This window comes from Uloborus diversus, chromosome 7 (genome assembly GCF_026930045.1).
Source record: "Uloborus diversus isolate 005 chromosome 7, Udiv.v.3.1, whole genome shotgun sequence".
Taxonomy (NCBI): Eukaryota; Metazoa; Arthropoda; class Arachnida; order Araneae; family Uloboridae; genus Uloborus; species Uloborus diversus.
Genome location: NC_072737.1, coordinates 57,047,926 through 57,068,585, shown reverse-complemented (window position 1 = coordinate 57,068,585; position 20,660 = coordinate 57,047,926). Strand labels below are relative to the sequence as shown.

General features: G+C 32.0%; 1 protein-coding gene across 1 annotated transcript in view; it reads right to left on the bottom strand.

Moving 5' to 3' along the window:
• The window catches only part of LOC129226213 (cell adhesion molecule Dscam2-like), a 174,337-nt gene that overhangs the window by 49,178 nt on the left and 104,499 nt on the right, over positions 1–20,660 (bottom strand). The window contains 9 exon segments of the mRNA XM_054860812.1: positions 785–855; positions 3,275–3,442; positions 5,017–5,148; positions 6,428–6,576; positions 8,966–9,113; positions 10,405–10,578; positions 11,391–11,510; positions 12,293–12,574; positions 15,325–15,486. Of these exon segments, the coding sequence (XP_054716787.1) occupies positions 785–855; positions 3,275–3,442; positions 5,017–5,148; positions 6,428–6,576; positions 8,966–9,113; positions 10,405–10,578; positions 11,391–11,510; positions 12,293–12,574; positions 15,325–15,486 (1,406 nt within the window).

The following is a 20,660-nucleotide window of genomic DNA, read 5'->3' as shown; positions in this document are numbered from 1 at the left end:
GGACATACTAAGGGGGGGGGGGCGGGAAAGAATGAGAAAAGAAATGAGCAATCCAATAGCTTAATGTTTCAACATGAAAAGAGGGGAATAGGGTCTTGTACATGATGTTGGTTTAGCTTGATGGAGAAGGGGAGCAAACAAACTGAAAAGTCAATCACCAGGTTTTCTGTAAATCTGAGAACACATCGTTTCTTCAGAGCAACAATAGGATACCTTACAGTTATTCCTGGGATTAGATGTAATACTAATGCTCTGGGGCGACAATTAGGGCAAAACAGAGAAGTGCAGGGAATACACAAAGGGAAATTTCAATGTTTAATTCAGAATCAAGTCAATTTATTCATTTCATGTGATACATGGGCAATGATTTTTTTAATTTTATTTTGTATCATTCTTGTCTTGTATATAAGCATTTCACAAGCTTTTTTATTTTGGACTATAAGCCTTTTTATTGGATTCTTGACTGGGTTATAAGATAAAAAGTAGTTTTTGGTTCAATGATGTTATCTTTAAAATGCTCTGAACTATGACTGAATTTTATGAGGGTGAACCTTTAACTACTATGAAGTATGTTTTACATCAAAAGAGATCCCTAAGATCAAAAATATTGCTGAAGGAAGGGAAAAGGATGGGAAATAGAAATAACTGCAGACAAAGCACTACATAGCTTTTTGTCAAATACTTTAAAGCCCAAAGATCATAAAAATTAGAAAATTTAAAAAATAGAAGACTAAACTTGATTACCTCATTCCAAAAAAAAAAAAAAAAAAGTTATGAAACTTACTCTCCAAGTAACTCGAACTGTTTGAGAATCAACTGCTTCTGCTTTCACTTCTAATGGAGGTCCGCCTGGAACTAAAATAGAAAAATAATTACAGGCAAATTTAGATTGGTATAAATCAATGAGAAACAGAAGAAACAAAGAGTACATTACAGGGATTTTGAAATTTTTAAGTGTTTGAAGGGGCTGCAGCTGAAACTAAAGAGCGGAAGCGGGCCACAGCATATCTAAAATACTTTCTCAAGGGTGGGGAGGAACTGGAGCATTGTAATGAACATTACAAAATGACTATATATATAAAAAAAATGCCCATAGTATGTGAAATGTTCAGTGGAAAAACTGAAGTTGCCGGCTTGTAACCAACAAACCCAATGTCCCCATTCTAGCTTTGTCAAGAAGAGTTTCAACTATTTCACATATGAAACACATCTTAATTTTGGAAGTATGTTTTGTAGTCAGCAAAATATGCTGTGTGTTAATGAACAGCATTTAGAACAGGTTTGGATTTCCTAAAAAAACTGTTGAACTTGCATTCGAAAATGAAAGTTAATGATGCATATTATTTTCCCAGAAGGCTTAGCAGACAGTATGCTGCATTGAGGCAACAAAATTAAACTAACCCTAAAAATTTCAAGTTTATTTCTTTATATAAAAAACCAGGAAGTTTTCAAGGTTTTAAGCAAAATGAATAGATAACACTAAAGATTGAAATAAAATTAGCTTTTTATAAATTAGGAACTAATACAGGGTTTCCATAAATTAATCACTGGATAATGATGTGCTATAAAAATACAGAATAAGTAATGCAAAAAATATTGTTTCTGAATTTTACTCTGAGGTTATTAGATTTTGTTTATAATACTGCTTGTAACACATATCAAGCTTGTCCGTTTTCCTTTCACATTCTGTTAAACTGCAGTCACAGTAACTCTATCTGTGGGAATTAGATTTTGTAATTCACCAAAGTTTAGAACATTTGTAACATAAATTATGAAAGGAAGTGGCTGTAGAAATAGTTGCTGTAACTCTGCAAAATTTTATGTCTGAAAGAAAATTGAGAGTAGACTGGGTATTCTGAGAGTATTAAAAAGAATTTAAGGTGAAGGTCACTGAAGACATTACAAGCTACAAATAATGCTGAAAATTTTAAAAGTTATAGTTTATAGATGCAGTAAGATCCCGCTTCAACAAACTTTAGGGGACTGCAAATCTTAATCACTGCAATGAGATTTTCATAACAATGAATTCATGCACTCTAATGGCACTTAAAATGGAACCAATCAGTGGCGGATCTAGCCGATCCTTTTGGGAAGGCCGTTCGAATTTTTTTTAACGAACTTTCTTTAGATGTTTCACCTAATGGTCACCTCTTAAACAGCCCCAAGTCATTGATTTTCCGAAAAATCACTGCCTCTACCAATTTTTAAGTTTTTATACCAAGGTTGAATGTAAAAATACAGAAATAGGCTGAACTTATAAGATTTAAGGTAAGATTAATACCGAAAAAATCTATATGTGTAATTTATTGGCATAGGAAAGTGACTGAGCACAGCACAGTCACTTTCCTATGACAAGCTGATGAGTGCTAATAAGCACGAAACTGCAGTCCTCGGCTGGAAATGACTGAGCTGGAGGTGTATTTCATGTATTTCTGCTTTAGCCCTAGCTATTGGGCAGTAATTTACTGAATATACCACACCATGCCTTGCCTTCAATCCTCGAGTTGAATTGAACCATTGCTTCGGTCACTCGTCTGGTCTGCGCTAATTCTATATTAGCTACCAGTTTGTTTGGCATTCTTGGCTTCCTTAAGAGGTTTTCTATCTCTAGCTCAGTCACTTTCCTATGCCAGGCTGATGAGTGCTAATAAGCACGAAACTGCAGTCCTCGGCTGGAAATGGCTGAGCTGGCGGTGTATTTCATGTATTTCTGCTTTAGCCCTAGCTATTGGGCAGTAATTTACTGAATATAATGTACGCTGTTTATTTTACATAGCCTGAACATTCAAGCTATGTAAAATAAACAGCATACAGGCAGGGTAACGGTCTCTGAATCCTGCTGTAAATATTGAAGTTCAATACATTGGAAAAAAGAACAGATAATTCGGGGTAGTGTATAACCCGTACCTAATTAATTGTACACTTTTTTTAACAGATAATCCACGGATTATGCACAGGAAAAAGTCTATAATCCATTTTTTTTTAAATTTCAAGCACATACACACAAAAAAAGGGGGAAAAAATAAAAATATAAATTATTGTCTGAAAATAGTGAGGGGAGCCCAGGCACCCTCCGGCCCCTCCCACAAGCCACACTGATTCAAAGGATCTTTGACACACTGCATTATCATGCAACATGATAATTTTTTTCATTTTTTTTAAAAATCAAAATGCACTTTTTACAAAATCCAAAACACAACTTCAACTATAGATACAGTACTAAAGAATAACTGCAGCTGTTTCACCATAACTTAAAATACATTAAAGAGCTTACCTTCTTCTGTTGTTACAACAGTTATAGTCTCACTAGGATCTCCTAATCCAACAGAATTTTCAGCTCTAACTCTGCAATAATAGTTTCTAGCAGGACGAAGTCCGCGAAGAGTAATGCTAGTTTCTTCACTCCCGGTAGTGACATTTTGGATTCCTGAATCCCAGTCACCTAAAAGCAAAGCAATCATTACATCAGAATGCTGGTAAAAATAACAAAAGTCTCTAAAATATTGAATTGAAACACAATACTAAAAAGTAAAAATATTTGTGAACAATGAATATGAATTGAATACAGTTAGGAATAAGAAAACAATTGAATTTAAAGTTTGAAAGAAACACAATATCTACATGAAAAAAATATATTTAAAAAAAAAGAAAAAAAAAGAAGTGCGGTTGTGTGTGTGTATTTGTAAAGGGTGGGGGGGGGGGGAGGGGGGGGGGAGGGGGAGGATAAACTAAAGAGGCAAAATGCATAGTCAGAATTTAGAACAACTGAGGGTGAAAATAAGAAATTATGCACAACTATACAGGTTTTACACAAGGAAGTTTCTGTCACAGTATAGAACCTATGAAGTAATGATTGTGAGGGAAGAAAATATAAGTAACAAGTATAAATATAATCAGCAGTGGTATACTTTAAAAAAAAATTCTGGGCGGGGGGTGCCGCAAATTACGGAGCAAAACTTACGGACACAGATTCTAGGGCAATTGACTCTAATTCTCTGGCAATTAGAATAAATGAAACATTTTTTAATGCTACACTGAAACAAAAACAAAGATTCTGGTACAAAAATTAGTTCAGCAAAAATGAACAGTGAGAAATCATAACACATCTATATAAAACCAGGAAAAACATTTTATTTTATGTAAACAATGTGGATTGCATATATTTTGAAGTCTTGTTTTTAAATCAGATTGGTTTGTTAAGCATATCAATTGATTATCACACATCAACAAGTTTATAAAGCGCAGCGTTTGCTCTAGACTTAAAATCTGATTAATAACAGGAAGAGAGGGGAGGAAAAAAAATCTAACAGTAGAAATAACTATCAAATATAAACCATCACACCTAGCTCTTCTAACTTCAAAAGTGTTGTCATTTATTTCATTTTCCGCACATTTAAATTACACACATTTGTGTAATTTAATCCAATATAAATTTTCACACAAATACATACATTTGCACATATTTGGATTTAAAAAATAAAAATAATGCATTATTTTCCTTTTTTACCCAAATATGTATAAATATTTCATCTCCATATTAAAGAACACAATTCATTTTATAGATTATGTTTATTAACACATGGCATGCCGATTTATCTAGGCTTGACTTTCTGCATGTAGTAAGCATTTTTTTTTTCGTGAATTTTGTGGAAGTTTGGTCACTCAGTATACTTGCAATACACTGACAACCACTCAATTATTTGCAACCAAACTTTTTCTACTGTACATTTAAATGCATAATAAAAGATTATAAAAAAGAAAACTTTTTTTTTTTTGAACAAGTCAGAATCAACAAGTCAGAATCAGAAACAAGAATCAGTTGAACAAGTCAGAATCAAATACAGAACAGTGAACAAAAGTAGTGAACAAAATCTACTAAATATTCTTTTATGTAACAAGTGCTCCATGTTTTCCACACATGCTATGTGCTAAATAAATACCTATTTGCATCAAATTTTCAGATCAAAGCTGCTGCTAATATTTTTAGATTAAAAGAAGAAAAAAAAGTATCCTTACCCGACTCTGATTTACATTGTACTAAATATCTACTAATGGCACTATTTCCATTGAATGGAGAAGACCATGAAATTTTGGCTGTGCGACTTTTATGTTCTAACACTCGTACATCTCGTGGCGGTTCAGGTGGCTCTGCAAATTCAAATATACAAATGAAAAATTAATAAAATTGAATTAAATTCAAAAAGTACTCAAGAATATAGACCATTGTGGTTATTGAAAGGGAAAGAAGCATACACATCCCTCTGATAATCTAGGAAGCTCCCAAGCAACATCACTTAAATATATTGAAAATAAATGTCCTTAATTTTAGATTCAAGCAATTTTTTTCTTCAAGTTATTTCCCTTACAGGTTGTGTGATATTTGGTTTATGGTAATTTATTAGTTTTTACTCATCACATTCAACTCTTCTGCTACTATCTAATGGATATCTTCATTTGTTACTTAAGTTTCTTTTTTAGATGCTAAGGTTTTTTATTTCCTTCAAATCATACAACTTTTTATTTTTGAACCTGAATAACTTACATATGAAAAACAAATATTTTGTGCCTTAAGTAGACCAATGTATAAAATTGAATAGCTACCTTTGTGCTTGAAAAGCAAAATAAAAAAAAAAATACTGCAGGCACCTGTTTTTGGTGTTACAAGGAACCCCTTGTTAAATGCAAAATAAGTGAGCCTATGGATGAAAAGATGTCTGACAAAAGCAGGTCCTTTTGTCGATAGACTTTTCATACATAAGGCCACATATTTGCCATTGCAAAAATGGGTTCCTTGTAACCCTGAAACACATATCTGCATTAATTTTCAATTTTGTACTATTAAACATTGTTTTTTTTTTCTTATTTTGCCTTTAATGCATGTTGGCGTAGAGTAAATACAACTTGTTGCGCTTCTAAAAACAAGCATTCTGTGACTAATGAATGCACTTACAGGTTAAGAAACTATAATTAAGTAGGAATTATCCTGCAGATGGAGTAATTCCTTGACAATTCTGAGGTAGTTCATACCAAATACAAACGGGTAAGTTTTTTTTAGTAGTAAAATATTTTATAAGAAAACTAAAATTACATTTGAATACCTAACATATAGCAAATTTCCACCAAGAGAGAATTGGAAAATGCTTAAAACTTGAGATGTGAGTTCAATCGTTGAAAAATTATATTTTACAAAGTTATATTATAAGCAGCTTTAAAAATATTTCTTTTTCAAAATAAGTAACACTCATACTTAAGTAACAATTAAAAATAATGTAGTTAGAGTACTTCTAGAAGTTTTTCACTTTTTTGAAGACTTCTCTTAAGATAAAAAAGACTTGCATTCAGAAATTACCCCAAGTGATTTAACAATAAAAAAGAGATACAACAAAAATATTGAAATGCAAATAATCCATTATTTCAAACAACTGACCTTGTACTATAAGTCGAATATTCATGTCATCACGACCAAATGCATTTGTAACAAGGCACGTAAAAAGGGCAGAGTCTCTCCTCTCTGCAGACTTGATTGTTATTTCCGAAGACATGCGTTTCTTGTCCACCAACTCCTTCAAATCATATCTTCTAAAAGTTTAAACAACGCATTCAAAATACCATAGCATGATAGAAAATCTATTTTTTACAACTTAATAGTTTGTAAAACATACACACATAATCCCTCACAATAAATTATTAATGGCTTTATGAATATTCGAAATCTTTTAAAAATTAAAGTAACCCTAAATTTTTTTTCAAAGGTGATAGTATTTAATGGAGGGTGGAGAGAGGAGATTCAACTAGGGTGGAAAAGAAAGACTTCACAAAAGTTCTTGAACAAGAAATAAGAGGGGGGGGGGGGTGCAGTATGTATATGTGCTAAAAACTTATTACTAGCTGAAAAAGATATACACTATTAGTAGAAACAAATCAGAAGAAAAACTTTTTTTACTGAAAAGGAGTTTACTTTTTTTTTCTTTTTTTTAGAAAATAATTTCAAAAATGCATCATTAAACAATTTACTATTGAAAATCAAATTTTCTCAATAATAAAGTTTTACCATTTACAAAACACATCAAAAGACTTTTTGAACTTACAGTAGTGGCCTGTTAAACTAAGTTTTAAAGAAAAATGAAATAAAAAAACAAATAAATAAATAGAAAAATTAATAAATTAAATTTAAAAAAGAAAGAAAAACCATGCAAATGTTGATTTTAAAAGCAAAACCAATGTTTGGAAACCAATACTTATAATCTTATATTTTGAGCTTGACAAGAAATAAAAAGTCAAAGATGCAAATATTAAAAAAATAAACAAAATTCAAGGCAAAAACAGCGTTTAGGAAGTAAAGAAAACATATATGCCCCAAAAAAGTGAGCAAAATAATTTGAACTAATTAAACCGTAAACTGAAAAAAGAATTTTCCAAAAACTTAGCAATATTACTTAATCACAGCCAGAAAAGAAAATAATAAACAAAAAAAGGAGTGCACAGTGCAAAAACGTTATTCATTCATAATTTATTTTTATGAAAAATAACTTGCAATAAAGTGATTTCATCAAATGTTTAAAAAGTATACAAATAAGAGAAATATCGAATGTCAACTAAAACTTTTATCAAACACAAAAGTATTAATTAATAACGGGTAAAATTGGGAGTTCTGTTTGAAAAGCCTTCAGTTGCCAATGGTCAGCTATCAATTTAATATTAGCAGCCATTTTTTTAAAAAAAAAGCCACTTTTATACTCAAATTATTAAACAATATATATGTTTTAATTCATTGAAATTAATAATCCTAAATACATAAATTAATATATTTAAAAAAAAAATTAGTTCATAAAGACTGCACCTTGAATTTGGTGGAAAGGTTTTATCATTTACTTAATGTCTTTGGTACAATTTTTAGGTTATCGCTAATTTTTTTCAATTAAGTGAAAATTTTGAAATGAGGCAGTTATTTCTTTTAATAATTTTGAAGAGAGATACAGCATGTGCAGATGGCAAATGTCTCTCTTTTTGCAATATGCAAGTTTAAAATTTTTAACTTTAGATTCTGCAGATATTAAAAAATCTATCTAAATGCACAAAGTTGTTGCAAATATACAAATGGAACAATTAAAAATGACATGGTTCAATTGACAGTGCTTGACCATTGGTCTTATGGCTAAACTAGGTTATTTTGCAGCGGTCTAGAAGTCTTTTGTGATCTACAACAAGGGCATCCCCAGTGATAGTGAATGCTGGAAAAATCTGGAAAAGTGGGCTCATAAAATTTTTACTTCTTATACACATGTCAGATAAATAATGTTTATACAAGTGGAAATCTTTGAAAAATTTTAACTGCACACAAAGATTTCTCGCAATAAAGGACAGATATGCTTTCTATTATTTTGCTAAGTCAAGACCGTTTATCAGATTTCATGAAATTTAGGGTAAAATGTCATTAGTTTAGAGTATGATTTCAAATGGATTTCTCTAAAAAATGATTTTGTTCTGTGTGTATTCCTTTATATTGAACACTCCTTTTGTATAAATTTACAAATCTGAAGTTGAAAAAGTTTTTGAAATTTTCAAACTGTAATGCAATTTAAAGTTTTAAATTTTTTTGTATAGTATGAAATTTGTTCAAAACTCTAATTAAAACATTAACAATACTTATTCTTTGCATAAAAACAAGGTTTACTGGTCAATTTCAACATTTTCCCTGAATCTTTGTTTTAGCTTTCTTGCTTAAATCTGGTCCTACAAAATTTTCATGTTGACTAGTTTACCAATCATAGAAAAATGGTGCCCACAAAATCTTTTAAAAGATTTTCGTTGGGAAGAAATCAGTTTGCAAGTTATTTTCAACCAAGAAAAAAATTGAATGAATGAACAAACATTAAGGGGCCTTTTCTAATAACTGCACTCCTCATGCAACAGAGGCCTTTTCACCTATAGATCACGAAAGCAGAGCCTTGGGGGCCACTCGTACCGCGGGTCCTCGGCAGGAGTGAGGGGCTGTTTATCAATGTTCCAAACGATTGTCATCGGATGGTCTCCGGTAGCTTCACACTTCAGTCTCACAATATCACCCTTACGAGCAGTCTCGCTCCGGAACTTGTTCTCAAAACGTGGCGGCACTTGAGGAAGAAAAAAATTAAGAATTCTTAAAATAAAAATTGTCACAAAATTTCATAAAAATACAGACATAAGAAAACATGAAATAAGAATTAATTACTAAAGATTTTTGGTATTTTCCACCATAGAAATGCATTGGTTGGGTGTCTTCTTTACTTTCTTCTTGGCAAAAATTGAAAAATTACGTTTATATTATTGCCATATTTGATTCTCTTTTTCTAATTTTACATTTTGATGGAACATTTAATACTTATTTAAGCATCAATATATTTGTTTGGATAATTGTTTCAGTTGTCAATGGAGCCTTTAAAGTTCATTTAGAGAATAATTTAAATGGAATTTCTCATGTTATTTAATGGCTTGTTCTTTTTTTAAATTTTATTTATTTATTTTTTATTTGGCAGATTATTTTACTTTTAATGGATTCATTTAATTATTTAGTGGATTATTTTTCATTTTAATGGAACTTTTAGTCTTGTTTCAAGGCTCGTTTTGTTTAAAAGTTCATCAAAATACAATGAAATGCATTATAGTGCCAAATAAGTATAGTTTGTATGTAAAGATGATTGTTGAAGGATTTTTAAAAATCAGGAGGAGCAAATAATAAATATTTTGAATTTTTAAATTATCTTCAGCATCTCTAAATAAATTTTTGCTCACAGAAAATATTTAAAATGCTAATTTTATTGAAATAGCAAAGCACTATTTAGGATCAAAATGCTGATTATTTTCGATAACCTTGAAAATGACAGGACAAGTTTAACGTCTAGTGTAATTGATGTATCTGAGCAACAAAATTATATTTCTGCACAATATTACTTAGAAAAGTTCAGAACAGCCAAGCTGTCCTTTTGCAACTATACTACAATCACGAGAAAGATAGACTAGATGTAAACAAAGAATTGCGCATTTCGCGACCTCAATAACGTAATTGGCTTGGACAAAAATAAATTGGTGTCAAGCAGAGGGCAAATGCTAAGCTCATTCGTTAACTTTTTTTATTCAAGGGAAAATACTCAAAAGTGGGATAGCGGCAAACATTTTGGAAACCGTTTTGTTTATTTTTGGTCTATGTATTCCATGAGCAGAGTTTTATGACTCAAATGCATTTATAAAATCTCTGAAAATTGCAATGTTGCAACATACTTCAAAACATATAAATTTAAAAAGAAAAAGGTTCATAAAGCCTATTCTGATTAAAAAAAATTCAGGAAAAAAAAATTCTCAAAACATTCCAAGATTGAACACAAAAGATAATGAATAATATCACACAAATAAAATATTGATGCATACCATGAACAGTAAGGAAGACTACTTTACTAAGGCCAGAAGCAATGCCATTGCTTGCTTGGCACAAATAATACCCAGCATCATCTTCTTGGGCGTTTTTTATAAGCAAGGAACCATTGGCGTAGACCTCATAATGGGGCCCACTTGCTATGGCAGAATAGTGACGAGGAGAGTTGGCTATAACAGAAAGGCTTTTGTAACATGTTGACTAGTTTCATTAAATTCAGAAATACTATACCTAAAATACAACATCATGAATTGGCAGCAAATATGATAGCATTAGGGCAGTGGTTCCCAATCTTTTCTAGGGTATTACCCATAAATTAGGTTGCCGTTGTATATTAATATTTCCTCCATGTTTTTGATTTTACAATATGCATTTATAAATTTTTTTCGACAAATTTGCTTTTTCACCAAATAATTTGTTGTATTTTCATTAAAAAAAATATTTTTATAAAATTAATTTTTTTTTCACACACACACACACAAAAAAAAAAAGCATTTTAAATAAAATTAGATATATTTTCTCAAAATTAACTACATTTTTACAAAAATAATTAAAAACTCACATAAAGACCCACACAAAAATTTCCTGTACACCTGCTCCAGTTTTTTACAGAGTATTTATTAAATATATAAAATGAGAAATTATCAATGAGTAATTACAAAACTGTGAGCACATTAAATGCATTGATACTATCTTGTGAGTACATAACAAAAGCACTTAAAATATTTAACATATTGTCGCATCAGAGCAACAGTAGGATATCTTAGTGTTACTTCTGGGATTAGATGTCTTAGTGTTGCAGTGTTGCTCTGAGGCGACAATATATATATATATATATATATATATATATATATATATATATATATATATATATATATTATGATGAAATAATACTACCTCATAAAAATGCTGGAAAAAAAAGCAAAAATAACTGTGCAAGCATTTGAAAGCCATAGACAACTCAAAAAATAGATACCTTTACCTGAGCCTCTCTCCCACGTTATCACAGGTGCAGGAAAACCATCTGCTAAACAATCAATTCGCACATTTTGCCCTGAAACAACAGAAGTATCCCGGGGCTCCACATGCCACCTTGGAGGAACTATTAAAACAAATAAATAAATGTAAATAAACATTCTAAGAGCAGAATAGTAGTAATAAACTAAATATGGGAACAAACTTTTAAAATGCAACCAAAAACCAAGATGTTGGAGGGAATTCCCCAAACTTGCAGCTATATTTTGATTCTATTGCTATATAAAACTTATATAATTGTAGCTTCAAGTTGTTTCAGCTAAAAAAATCAATTGCAGAATTAGTACTATGCTATTTTTTCGTCTCATTCAATATGAAGCACTCCTTGTAACTGCTAGTCATACATAGATATTAGGTCTTTTATACAATTGGTGGTGAGGTTGCAAACAAGAATATCAATTTATGCATTAAAATACACATGATCAACAGCATATAGTGAGCGATAACTAAGGTTTTATATTCTATAATTGGATGCGACATATCGCACACCTAATACAACACTGCCACAAGTCAAATATTGACGATATCGAGTTGTATAGATGTCCTGGTGTATTTTTATTACTTCCAGTAAAATGCAAGACAGGCACAAACGAAAAAGAAAATTTAATGTTATTTTTGAGAGGTGTCAGTGTGTTACTATAAGAATTTAAGTTAAGGCACATTACATTTAAGTTGATTTTTCTCGAAAAGTAGTTTTTGCAGAGGTGGCAGTGTTGTACTGGGTATGCAATATGCTATTATCTTCAAATGAAATGCATAGTTAAAGATAAAATATAATAATCTGAATGTTTATTCTTAAATTATATTTATAACACTACACACAAATGAAGAAAGGTCTCATGAACTTACCATCCACAACAAGCATAGCAGTATGACTCACAGAAGCAGCAGCATTGCTAACAATACAAGTATAATTTCCATTATGACGAGGAGTAACACTAGAAAATGTCAAATCACTGGAAAACTCATCATTGCGAATAATTACACCCAGACCTGGCTCAATGGGCCGGTCATCTTTTTTCCAGTTTATTACAAAGGGAGGATCCCCTTGAATCACAGTACAAACAAGGCGGGAACGCATACCTTCTTGAAGGTTCTTTGGAAACAAAAAAGGATCAATAACAGGCCTCACTGTGGGAAGAAAAGAACATTTTTGCGTAAATAGAAAACCATAATACAAGCAATTATTTCATAACAATGAAACAACTCTGTTGGTATACTTTCATTAGAAGATCTAAATTTGGATTAGCAGCATTAAAATATTTTGCTAAAAGTCCTTTAATATCTGGAGATCCTTACTTTAAACACAAATTACTAAGTTGAATTTAAATTTTTAGCAGCTATTTTTGATTTTCAATGAAGAACAAGGTTGCATTTACATTTCAATAGACTTTTATTAAAAGGAAATTATTTTAATGTTGCATTATTTAAATTTCGAGCGATTATAGTCAACAAGTTTTCCTCTTTTCGTGCATTCCCTCAACTATTCAATTCTGTTTTAGGCACCAATTTGGGTATACTTGGGGCGAGGGGGAGATAAAGCTTTAGACTAGAAATTTTAAATATAGTAGTCAGTGGTTACCAACGTCGAAAAATTGGTAGCCATTTTTCGTTTTTGGTGGCCATCTTTAAAATGTATACAGTAGACCCTCATTTTAAGCAGAATTTTACTACGCAGTTTTGATTATACAGTCGGACCTCCATATATCGAAGCAGCAAATTTCCGGTGAAAAATTCGATATATAGAAACGATCTTATTTTATCGTACAAATATACTAAGACACTAAAAATAGAGCTAATTTTCGTGTATGAAACTCAATTTCTAATTTATCCGAGCATTAGATTAATGCATCAGAAAAATAAAAAAATAACAGAAATTACATTTTTGTGCCGTCATACAACTTCATTCTTCGGCAATTAACTTGATTCGCAACATTAGGGGGGTTTCATTTTGACAGTGTAATCGAGAGAAAAGTAAAAAATCAATCTACTTAACTTGAATGATTTTTACTGAAGCTAAAAAGACTAGGAATGATAATCAACAGACAAAATGGATAACTTGAAACTGATTTTACAGTGTTACTGGTTACAACTTAGATTTGAAATAAACTTGAGGGAATTTAAGAACTCCAGAACGGAACAACAACCTATCTATGCAGCCCTCAACCCCATATTCCTTATGAGTTTCGTAGCAACTTTTAGTGAACATAATTTTCTCCCCTAATTTTCATTTTTCATGAGACAAACAGTCTGAAGTGGAAAAAAATCTAAGAATGTCTGGAAATTTTTTTCGATATATAGAGATTTTTTCGATATATAGAAACAATTTTTCTATGTAATGAACATAGAAATTTGCTGGGATTTCAATATATAGAAAATTTTGATATGTGGAAGTTCGATATATTGGAAGTTCAACTGCACATGGTTTAAGTTTTGACACCTTTATTTAATTTTACGCTGATAAGTTTTGATTTTACACAGATGCGGCATTGAAAACAGACAAAATTTTCCTTTCTTTCAAGATCCAAACTCTTGAGATTGCAAATAACATGCATTTTGGTGTTCTAATAAGTGAGCTTGGGCCACAGGAAACATTTCTTGAGATTGGTTCCAGAGCTCTTTCCAGAAGTAAAATTAAACTCACACAGTTCAGAGCTCACTGGAAGAAGAGCTTTTAGCAGTGACAAAGGAGAAAGAAACCAATGAGGATCATGGGCGCCCGTATGCAAAATTGTAAGGGGGGGAGGGGGCTCAGATACTTTAATCATGGTTTAGCAGGATATTTTCTCCATGGAAGCAGATTTCAGGAAAAATTCGAGTCATTAAAATTTGAAATTTTTAATTACTTATTCATTAATGGCTGGAGAACATATGTTTTTACATTTTTGCAAAAAAAAAAAAAGTACTAAAAGCAAGGAAGTTTTAATTTCTAAGGGGAGGCTCGAGCCCCCCTTGCCCCCCGAAATGGGCGCCCTTGACGAGGATATTGACACTGATGACACACAAAACAAAAGTTTTCACACTGAAAATTTATTTCTTAAGCCATTTTTTGACAATGACAAATGATTTATCTGATTTGTTAGTGAAGGAAGATCCCGTCATAGAAGTGATGCAAGGGATGATGGATGCCTCAATGGACAGTTTAAAAAAAAGAGGGTTAATTTGTTAAAAACTAAAGTTAAGTGTAAAAAAATAATAAAAGACTAAATAAATAAAAAATATAAAAATTTTGAATAAATTAGGAGATAGTTCAAGACTTATTTAGTTCATAAATTATAGTTCTCAAAATAATATCTAATGAATCCTTTCACACACACACACAAAAAGAAAAAAAAGTTAGGAGGAAAAAAAGATTGTAAAAAGAAATTTTCAAAAAAAAAAAAAAACAGCTGATGTTTCACACAATTAATTAGCATTAAATATCTGAAAACATCAGAAATTGATATCAAGACAAGTATAAAAAATGTTTGAAACAATTTCTAAAAATATGTTTCAGTTTGACGACTACACCAGAATTAACACAATTCACTATGACAGGTGTCTAAGAATAGTATGTTGGCAGTATATAGAGCAAGTACTGTATGTACACTTGCAAACATAATATTTTCCCAGCAATATATATTATATTCTAGTTAAAGTACAACAGTGAAGTAACAATAACTGATTAAAAACTCCTTATGGAGGAATACTACGGAACATTTAAAAATATTAATTAGGTTTAGTTATATACCTTACAGATACAGCAGACACATAATATATTATCTATACTTAAATTACTCAGTTTGAAATTTTATTTCAAAGTCAAGTGAGAAAAAGTATTTCTTGAAATTAAAAGAACAATTAATATTACAATATCAATTGCACTAGACTTGTAAACATACCCATGACATGAACACGAACAGTTCCAATAGCATTCTGCCCTTGCTTATTCCATGCCCTACATTTGTAGGTCCCATCATCCACACCCCTCTGAACATCTTGAATGATTAATGTACCATTTGGAAAGACTTCTTGTCGACGATTTATAGGCAGCCTGCTGCCTCCTGTACAAAGAGAATTATGTAATACCTTTAAAAGCAAACGTTCAAATTGTTAAAAAAGAACTTGTTGATAATGTTAAGAAAAGCACCATATAATATTACTCAGAAATGGAAACACAAATAGGGCTAGTTGAGTTTAAAGCACAGATGATACAAATGGGCTGAGCTGGCAATAATAAGTCAGGTGAGCATGAATTCAGAAAACTGTTGGAGTGTCTCCCTTCACAAGAATAGTACTACGGAATACTCTAAATAGTACTACGGAAAATACAATGATCTTGCCATGTTTTGACTATATCCCACTTATATGTGCGAAGAAAGAAAGAAAACAAAAGCTTCAAAAAGAACAAAAAGTTGTTATAACTTTTGGTAGCAGATCAAATAAAGAGATATTATATGAGCTGTTGAGAGTAAATGTGGTATGAGTCAATAAAACAAGATTTTGAGTAAATGAATGGTGTGTTAGCCACTTTTTTTGTAAAACACTGTGGCTGTTCTGTTTTATAATTATTGTCTATTGGCGAATAGTTGAACCTAGATGTACTTCACTATTGCATAAAATAGAAAGAATGAGGATCAGGGCCGATCCTAGCAGGTGTGCAGAGTGTGCGCCGCACAAGGGCGGCCAAAGCAAGGGGCGGCCGCAGGCCGCATCATATAGTTCTTATAATCAAGCAAAATTCCCCAAGAAATTCTCACAAGATAACTTATAATAAGTAAAATAAATATGCTGATTTTTAAATGTTCAATTGTCAAAATATATGTCGATTTCCAGACAGCATAGCATAATTTAAGAAAAAAAAATGTTAGGAAACATTGTGTTAGTTCATTGTCCATTAATATCTACTCTTAACACACATGCTTCATTTGGTTGCAAAGTTTGTGACAGAACCAGTAATCAGGCACTGATACAGGGGAGGGGAAAGGCCCCCTTCTGAAGCATGAAATGGTCCCGTCTAAAAGGAGCACCGAGGGCGGCCACTAATGTTTCCCCCCCCCCCAAGCTTTTATAGACCTAAACAATGAAGACATATTTTATTTATTTAAAAAAAAAAAAAAAAGCTATACTGATTAGATACTCTCGCAAGCATTTCAAACAACAAACTATGTAATAAACTCTGTGTTTATGTGTGGATGCGTGGAGAGAAAGTGGAAAATTGCGACTCCCTTGAGAGTAACATATATGAATGACGAACTAAAATGTTGTACTTTTCCCCCTTTACGACAATTTTTCTGATTAAAATCTTGAATGAACTGCCCGGTTTCAGATCAAGTAGGAGGACAGGACCCTTGCCCAGGGAAGCAAATTTAAATGTAGCTCCAAAACGAAGATCCAAAAGGATGCCTTGACCTCCTTGACGAAACTAAAGAAGGCTTAAAATTGCGTTTCTAGGACTTTACTTTCGGAAAATTTCGCTGGTTGAACCATCGATCTTAAGAACCCAATTAAGTCTCTGATTCACCTCTTCCACAATAACTTAATCAAACATAGCCTAAAAATATTGGCTCCAAAATCCAAAACGTGTTTCCAGACGACAGCCCTTCCTATCATCAAACGTCATATAAAATTGCTTCGGCATTTTTCGAAATTTTTGCAGTGGGGACTCCGAAATCCATTCGTAAACATTACTACCAAAGACCGTCTCAATTAGCGTCTTTAGAGAAGCCCCTAATTCCACCCCCTCTCACTTAACGTATTGAAAAACAAACTAAAATTGCGTTTTTCAAACATCAGTTTCAAGAACTTTTGGGGAAAGACCCCGGACCCCCCTTTTCTCCAACGCAATCACTATGCCTGAAAATTTCGTTTTTAGACGGTTCAGTGAAGCCACAGCTTCCTGCCAAAACTAGCCTGAAATTGACTTCAGTTTCAAAAACACAGTTCGTGCGGGCACACTGAACCCCCGCTCGCTCTTAGTCCCATCGTTATCAAACAATGCTTAAAATACGATTTTGGGACTTATATTTCTAAAGAATTCCGGAGGAGAGCTGCCAGGCTTATGTAACTTTTTACGGCGCTAGGGCATATCCATCAATCGTCGAGGTGAGGTGAACAAAAGTCTATAGTTATATTTTTCAGATATTAATGTTGAAAAACATCCGAAAGATCCGTAGAAGCTTCCCAGTTTTGTTAACGTCACCAAACATAATATAAAATTGCGATTTTAGAAATATCCGCTTAAGAGCTCCAAAATCCTTCCTTCCCAAAAATAGCCTATAATGGATTTTAGTACCGAAAAATATTTTGGTTCGGAATATTTTCACGTTTCCCCTATTGTTTTCAAATCTAGCCAAAAACGGGTTTTTGAAAAAATAGTGCCGAGAAATTACCGGAGGATAGTCGCCAGATCCCCTACCGTCATCAAAGATGGCCTAAATTTGCGTTTTAAACTTATATTTCGGAATCTTTCGATGGGAGACGATTAAATCTCCCTCCCTCTTGCAACGTCAACAAAGGAAACCCAAAATTGCGGGTTTAAAATTTCACGGTTTTTCGGGAAGAACGCCGATTTTTCCTAAGCTACGATCTTAAAAAATAGCTTCAAATTGATTTCAATTTTGAAAGAATTTTAGGAAAGAACTGCAACATTACTTTCACCTAAAGTCTCGAAAAAGTTCCTAAAATTGCTATATTTGACGTCAATTTCGAAAATTTCTCCATGCACCTTGAATATACTTGACTCTTTTGTCCTTGCAACCAAACACAAATAAAAGATTAACTAAAAATATTTTTCATACGCCAATTTCGATAATTTTCTTGGAGCAATCCTCCTCCCCTGAACCCCTGACACCTCCCACCACGCTTCCCCTTCCTCCGTCCCTTTTCTGATGTCACCGAAAAAAGACTATAAAATGCGAAAAGTAACAACGAATAAAAAGCACTAATTCGCAGATGGTAATCTGCGAATTTGTGCTTTTTATACGTTGTTACTTTTCGTTACTTTACAACAGCGCAAAGGTATTTATTTATCTTACTATAAAATGCGTTTTTACGAGTAGTAAATTTTGGTATCTATTACTTTCTTCAAAGATATAAATTGTACCTAAGGAGTTTCTGACTATAAAAATTTCTTCCTTTTTATAAGATCATTCTTCTGTCCCCCTCCCCTTTTTTTAATTCGAACTTGGCATAGAAATTTAAAGAAAGATTTATATAGACGTTAAAGATTAGTCAAAATATGCAAATTACTCTTGAGGGGCGGCACATTAGGTCTTTGCACATGGGCGGCCGACACCCTAGGATCGGCCCTGATGAGGATAAAACTAAACTCCAATGATGCAAACACAAAAAAAATATTGACTTGCACCACTTTTTGCTCTCAACGGCTCATATGAGCAACTTTTATTGCATGTATAAGGGATTGATACCTCACATGTTATAAATACAGTATTTTTTTCACAGTTGAATACTTGGTTGAAGTTACTCACAAATACTGAAATGGGAAACACAAATTTATTTGTTTCTGAAGGAGTCTTGCAACAGACTTCGAAGAATCCATCAATAATTAAACTTAGTTAATATGATATTTAAAAATATGATTAATACAATCATTTTATAAAAAATTCTTCAGCAAAATTTAAATTTATCAAGAAATAACATTTTAAATATAAAATGATAACATTTCCTGCATCAGTATAAATGTGAATTACTTCAGCGACTAATAAAGCAGTCAACAAAATATAAGAGGGTACACTGAACCTGATTTCTACCTTATATAGTCTGTTAGAATACTTCAACCTCTTGCTTGTTGAATTGCACAAAACATTGAAATATATGAGAGAAAATTGACAATACAGCTGAGTACCCACCAGGGCGTCGACTGTGCCATTAAAGTTTTTAGGGGGAGGGGGCGGAAATGGACACTCCTGAATACAGTAAACCCTCATAAATTTGGATCCTATTAAACTGGATTTCACTTAATCCAGGCATCCATTTAGCCACTTTTTTTGATAAAATTGTTTTTGAATAAAAAAAGGACTAACTTAAAAGTAAAAAATAGTTAGTCATACTTACATGCGATTTTCTACCCAAACATGTAAAATTTATTTTACAATTCCGGTACAAAAATCAACTAACCTAAACACGCAATCATAAAATACAAACTGATTTTAATTACTATAAGACAAATTATTTTAATATATAACTAATTATATACAATCTCTTAATTTTTAATAACCTTTTGAAGTCGAGGCCTCCTATAAACTACTATCAAACGTAACTAAAAAGTTTTGATTTTCAATGCTAATTTTGCATTTAGTTAAATTAGTGTTTAATTCAGGATTCAGTGGCTTGTCAATTACGTTGATGTGTGATGTATCTCTTAGTTGATGTAAGTTGATCTAAGTAGCCACAACACACACTTACATATGACATTTAAAGTTTCTTAGATTTCTCCAAGACAAAATCTCTCCAGACTCCATCAGATCCAGACAAAATTAACGTGGGACCATCTGGAAAGTATACCCTTTCAAACAAAAAAAGAATTTTTCAAACCCATCCAAGGGTCTTTGATTAATCAGATAACATACATAAAAAGCTGCAGTCGAATACATAACCTCCTTTTTTGAAGTTGGTTAAAAAGACATGAAAGATAATAACGACTAAGCTACATCTGGATATTACAAACATTTGAGACAGCTCCATCAATTAATTATATAGGAAATGACTACTGAAATGTAAGCCATTAGTAGATCATTAGTTTCTTAGAACCAATGAACTTGCCAAGTGTGGTTAGTGAAGATGAGCTTGGAACAAAATCAGTCCCACTTTTAAATCTCTGTTTTTTATACTTGCCAAAGGGCAATTCAATAAAAAACACTGAGCAAGCTCAAAAAATATAGATTGGATTACAAATATGAATTTAATGTCAACTGTACTCAAAAAACCCTTTAGAGTTGATTATAATGCAATAGAAGTTAATTAGATTGCTAAGTTGACTTTTAGAAGCTCAACTGATTGTTGTCAATCAAACAAGAGTTCATTGTAAAAATAATTTTTTAAATCACAATTTTAGCACTTAAATAAAGTCTATATTTTTTAAGAGTCAGCTGAAAATTAAATTAGATTTAAATGAATAAATAAATGAACAACACAGGTAACAGTTTGAACTGTTTCCTTTTTAAGTTCATGTTCTCTTAAACAGTAACAATGTTTATGTTGACATCAATCATGCAAA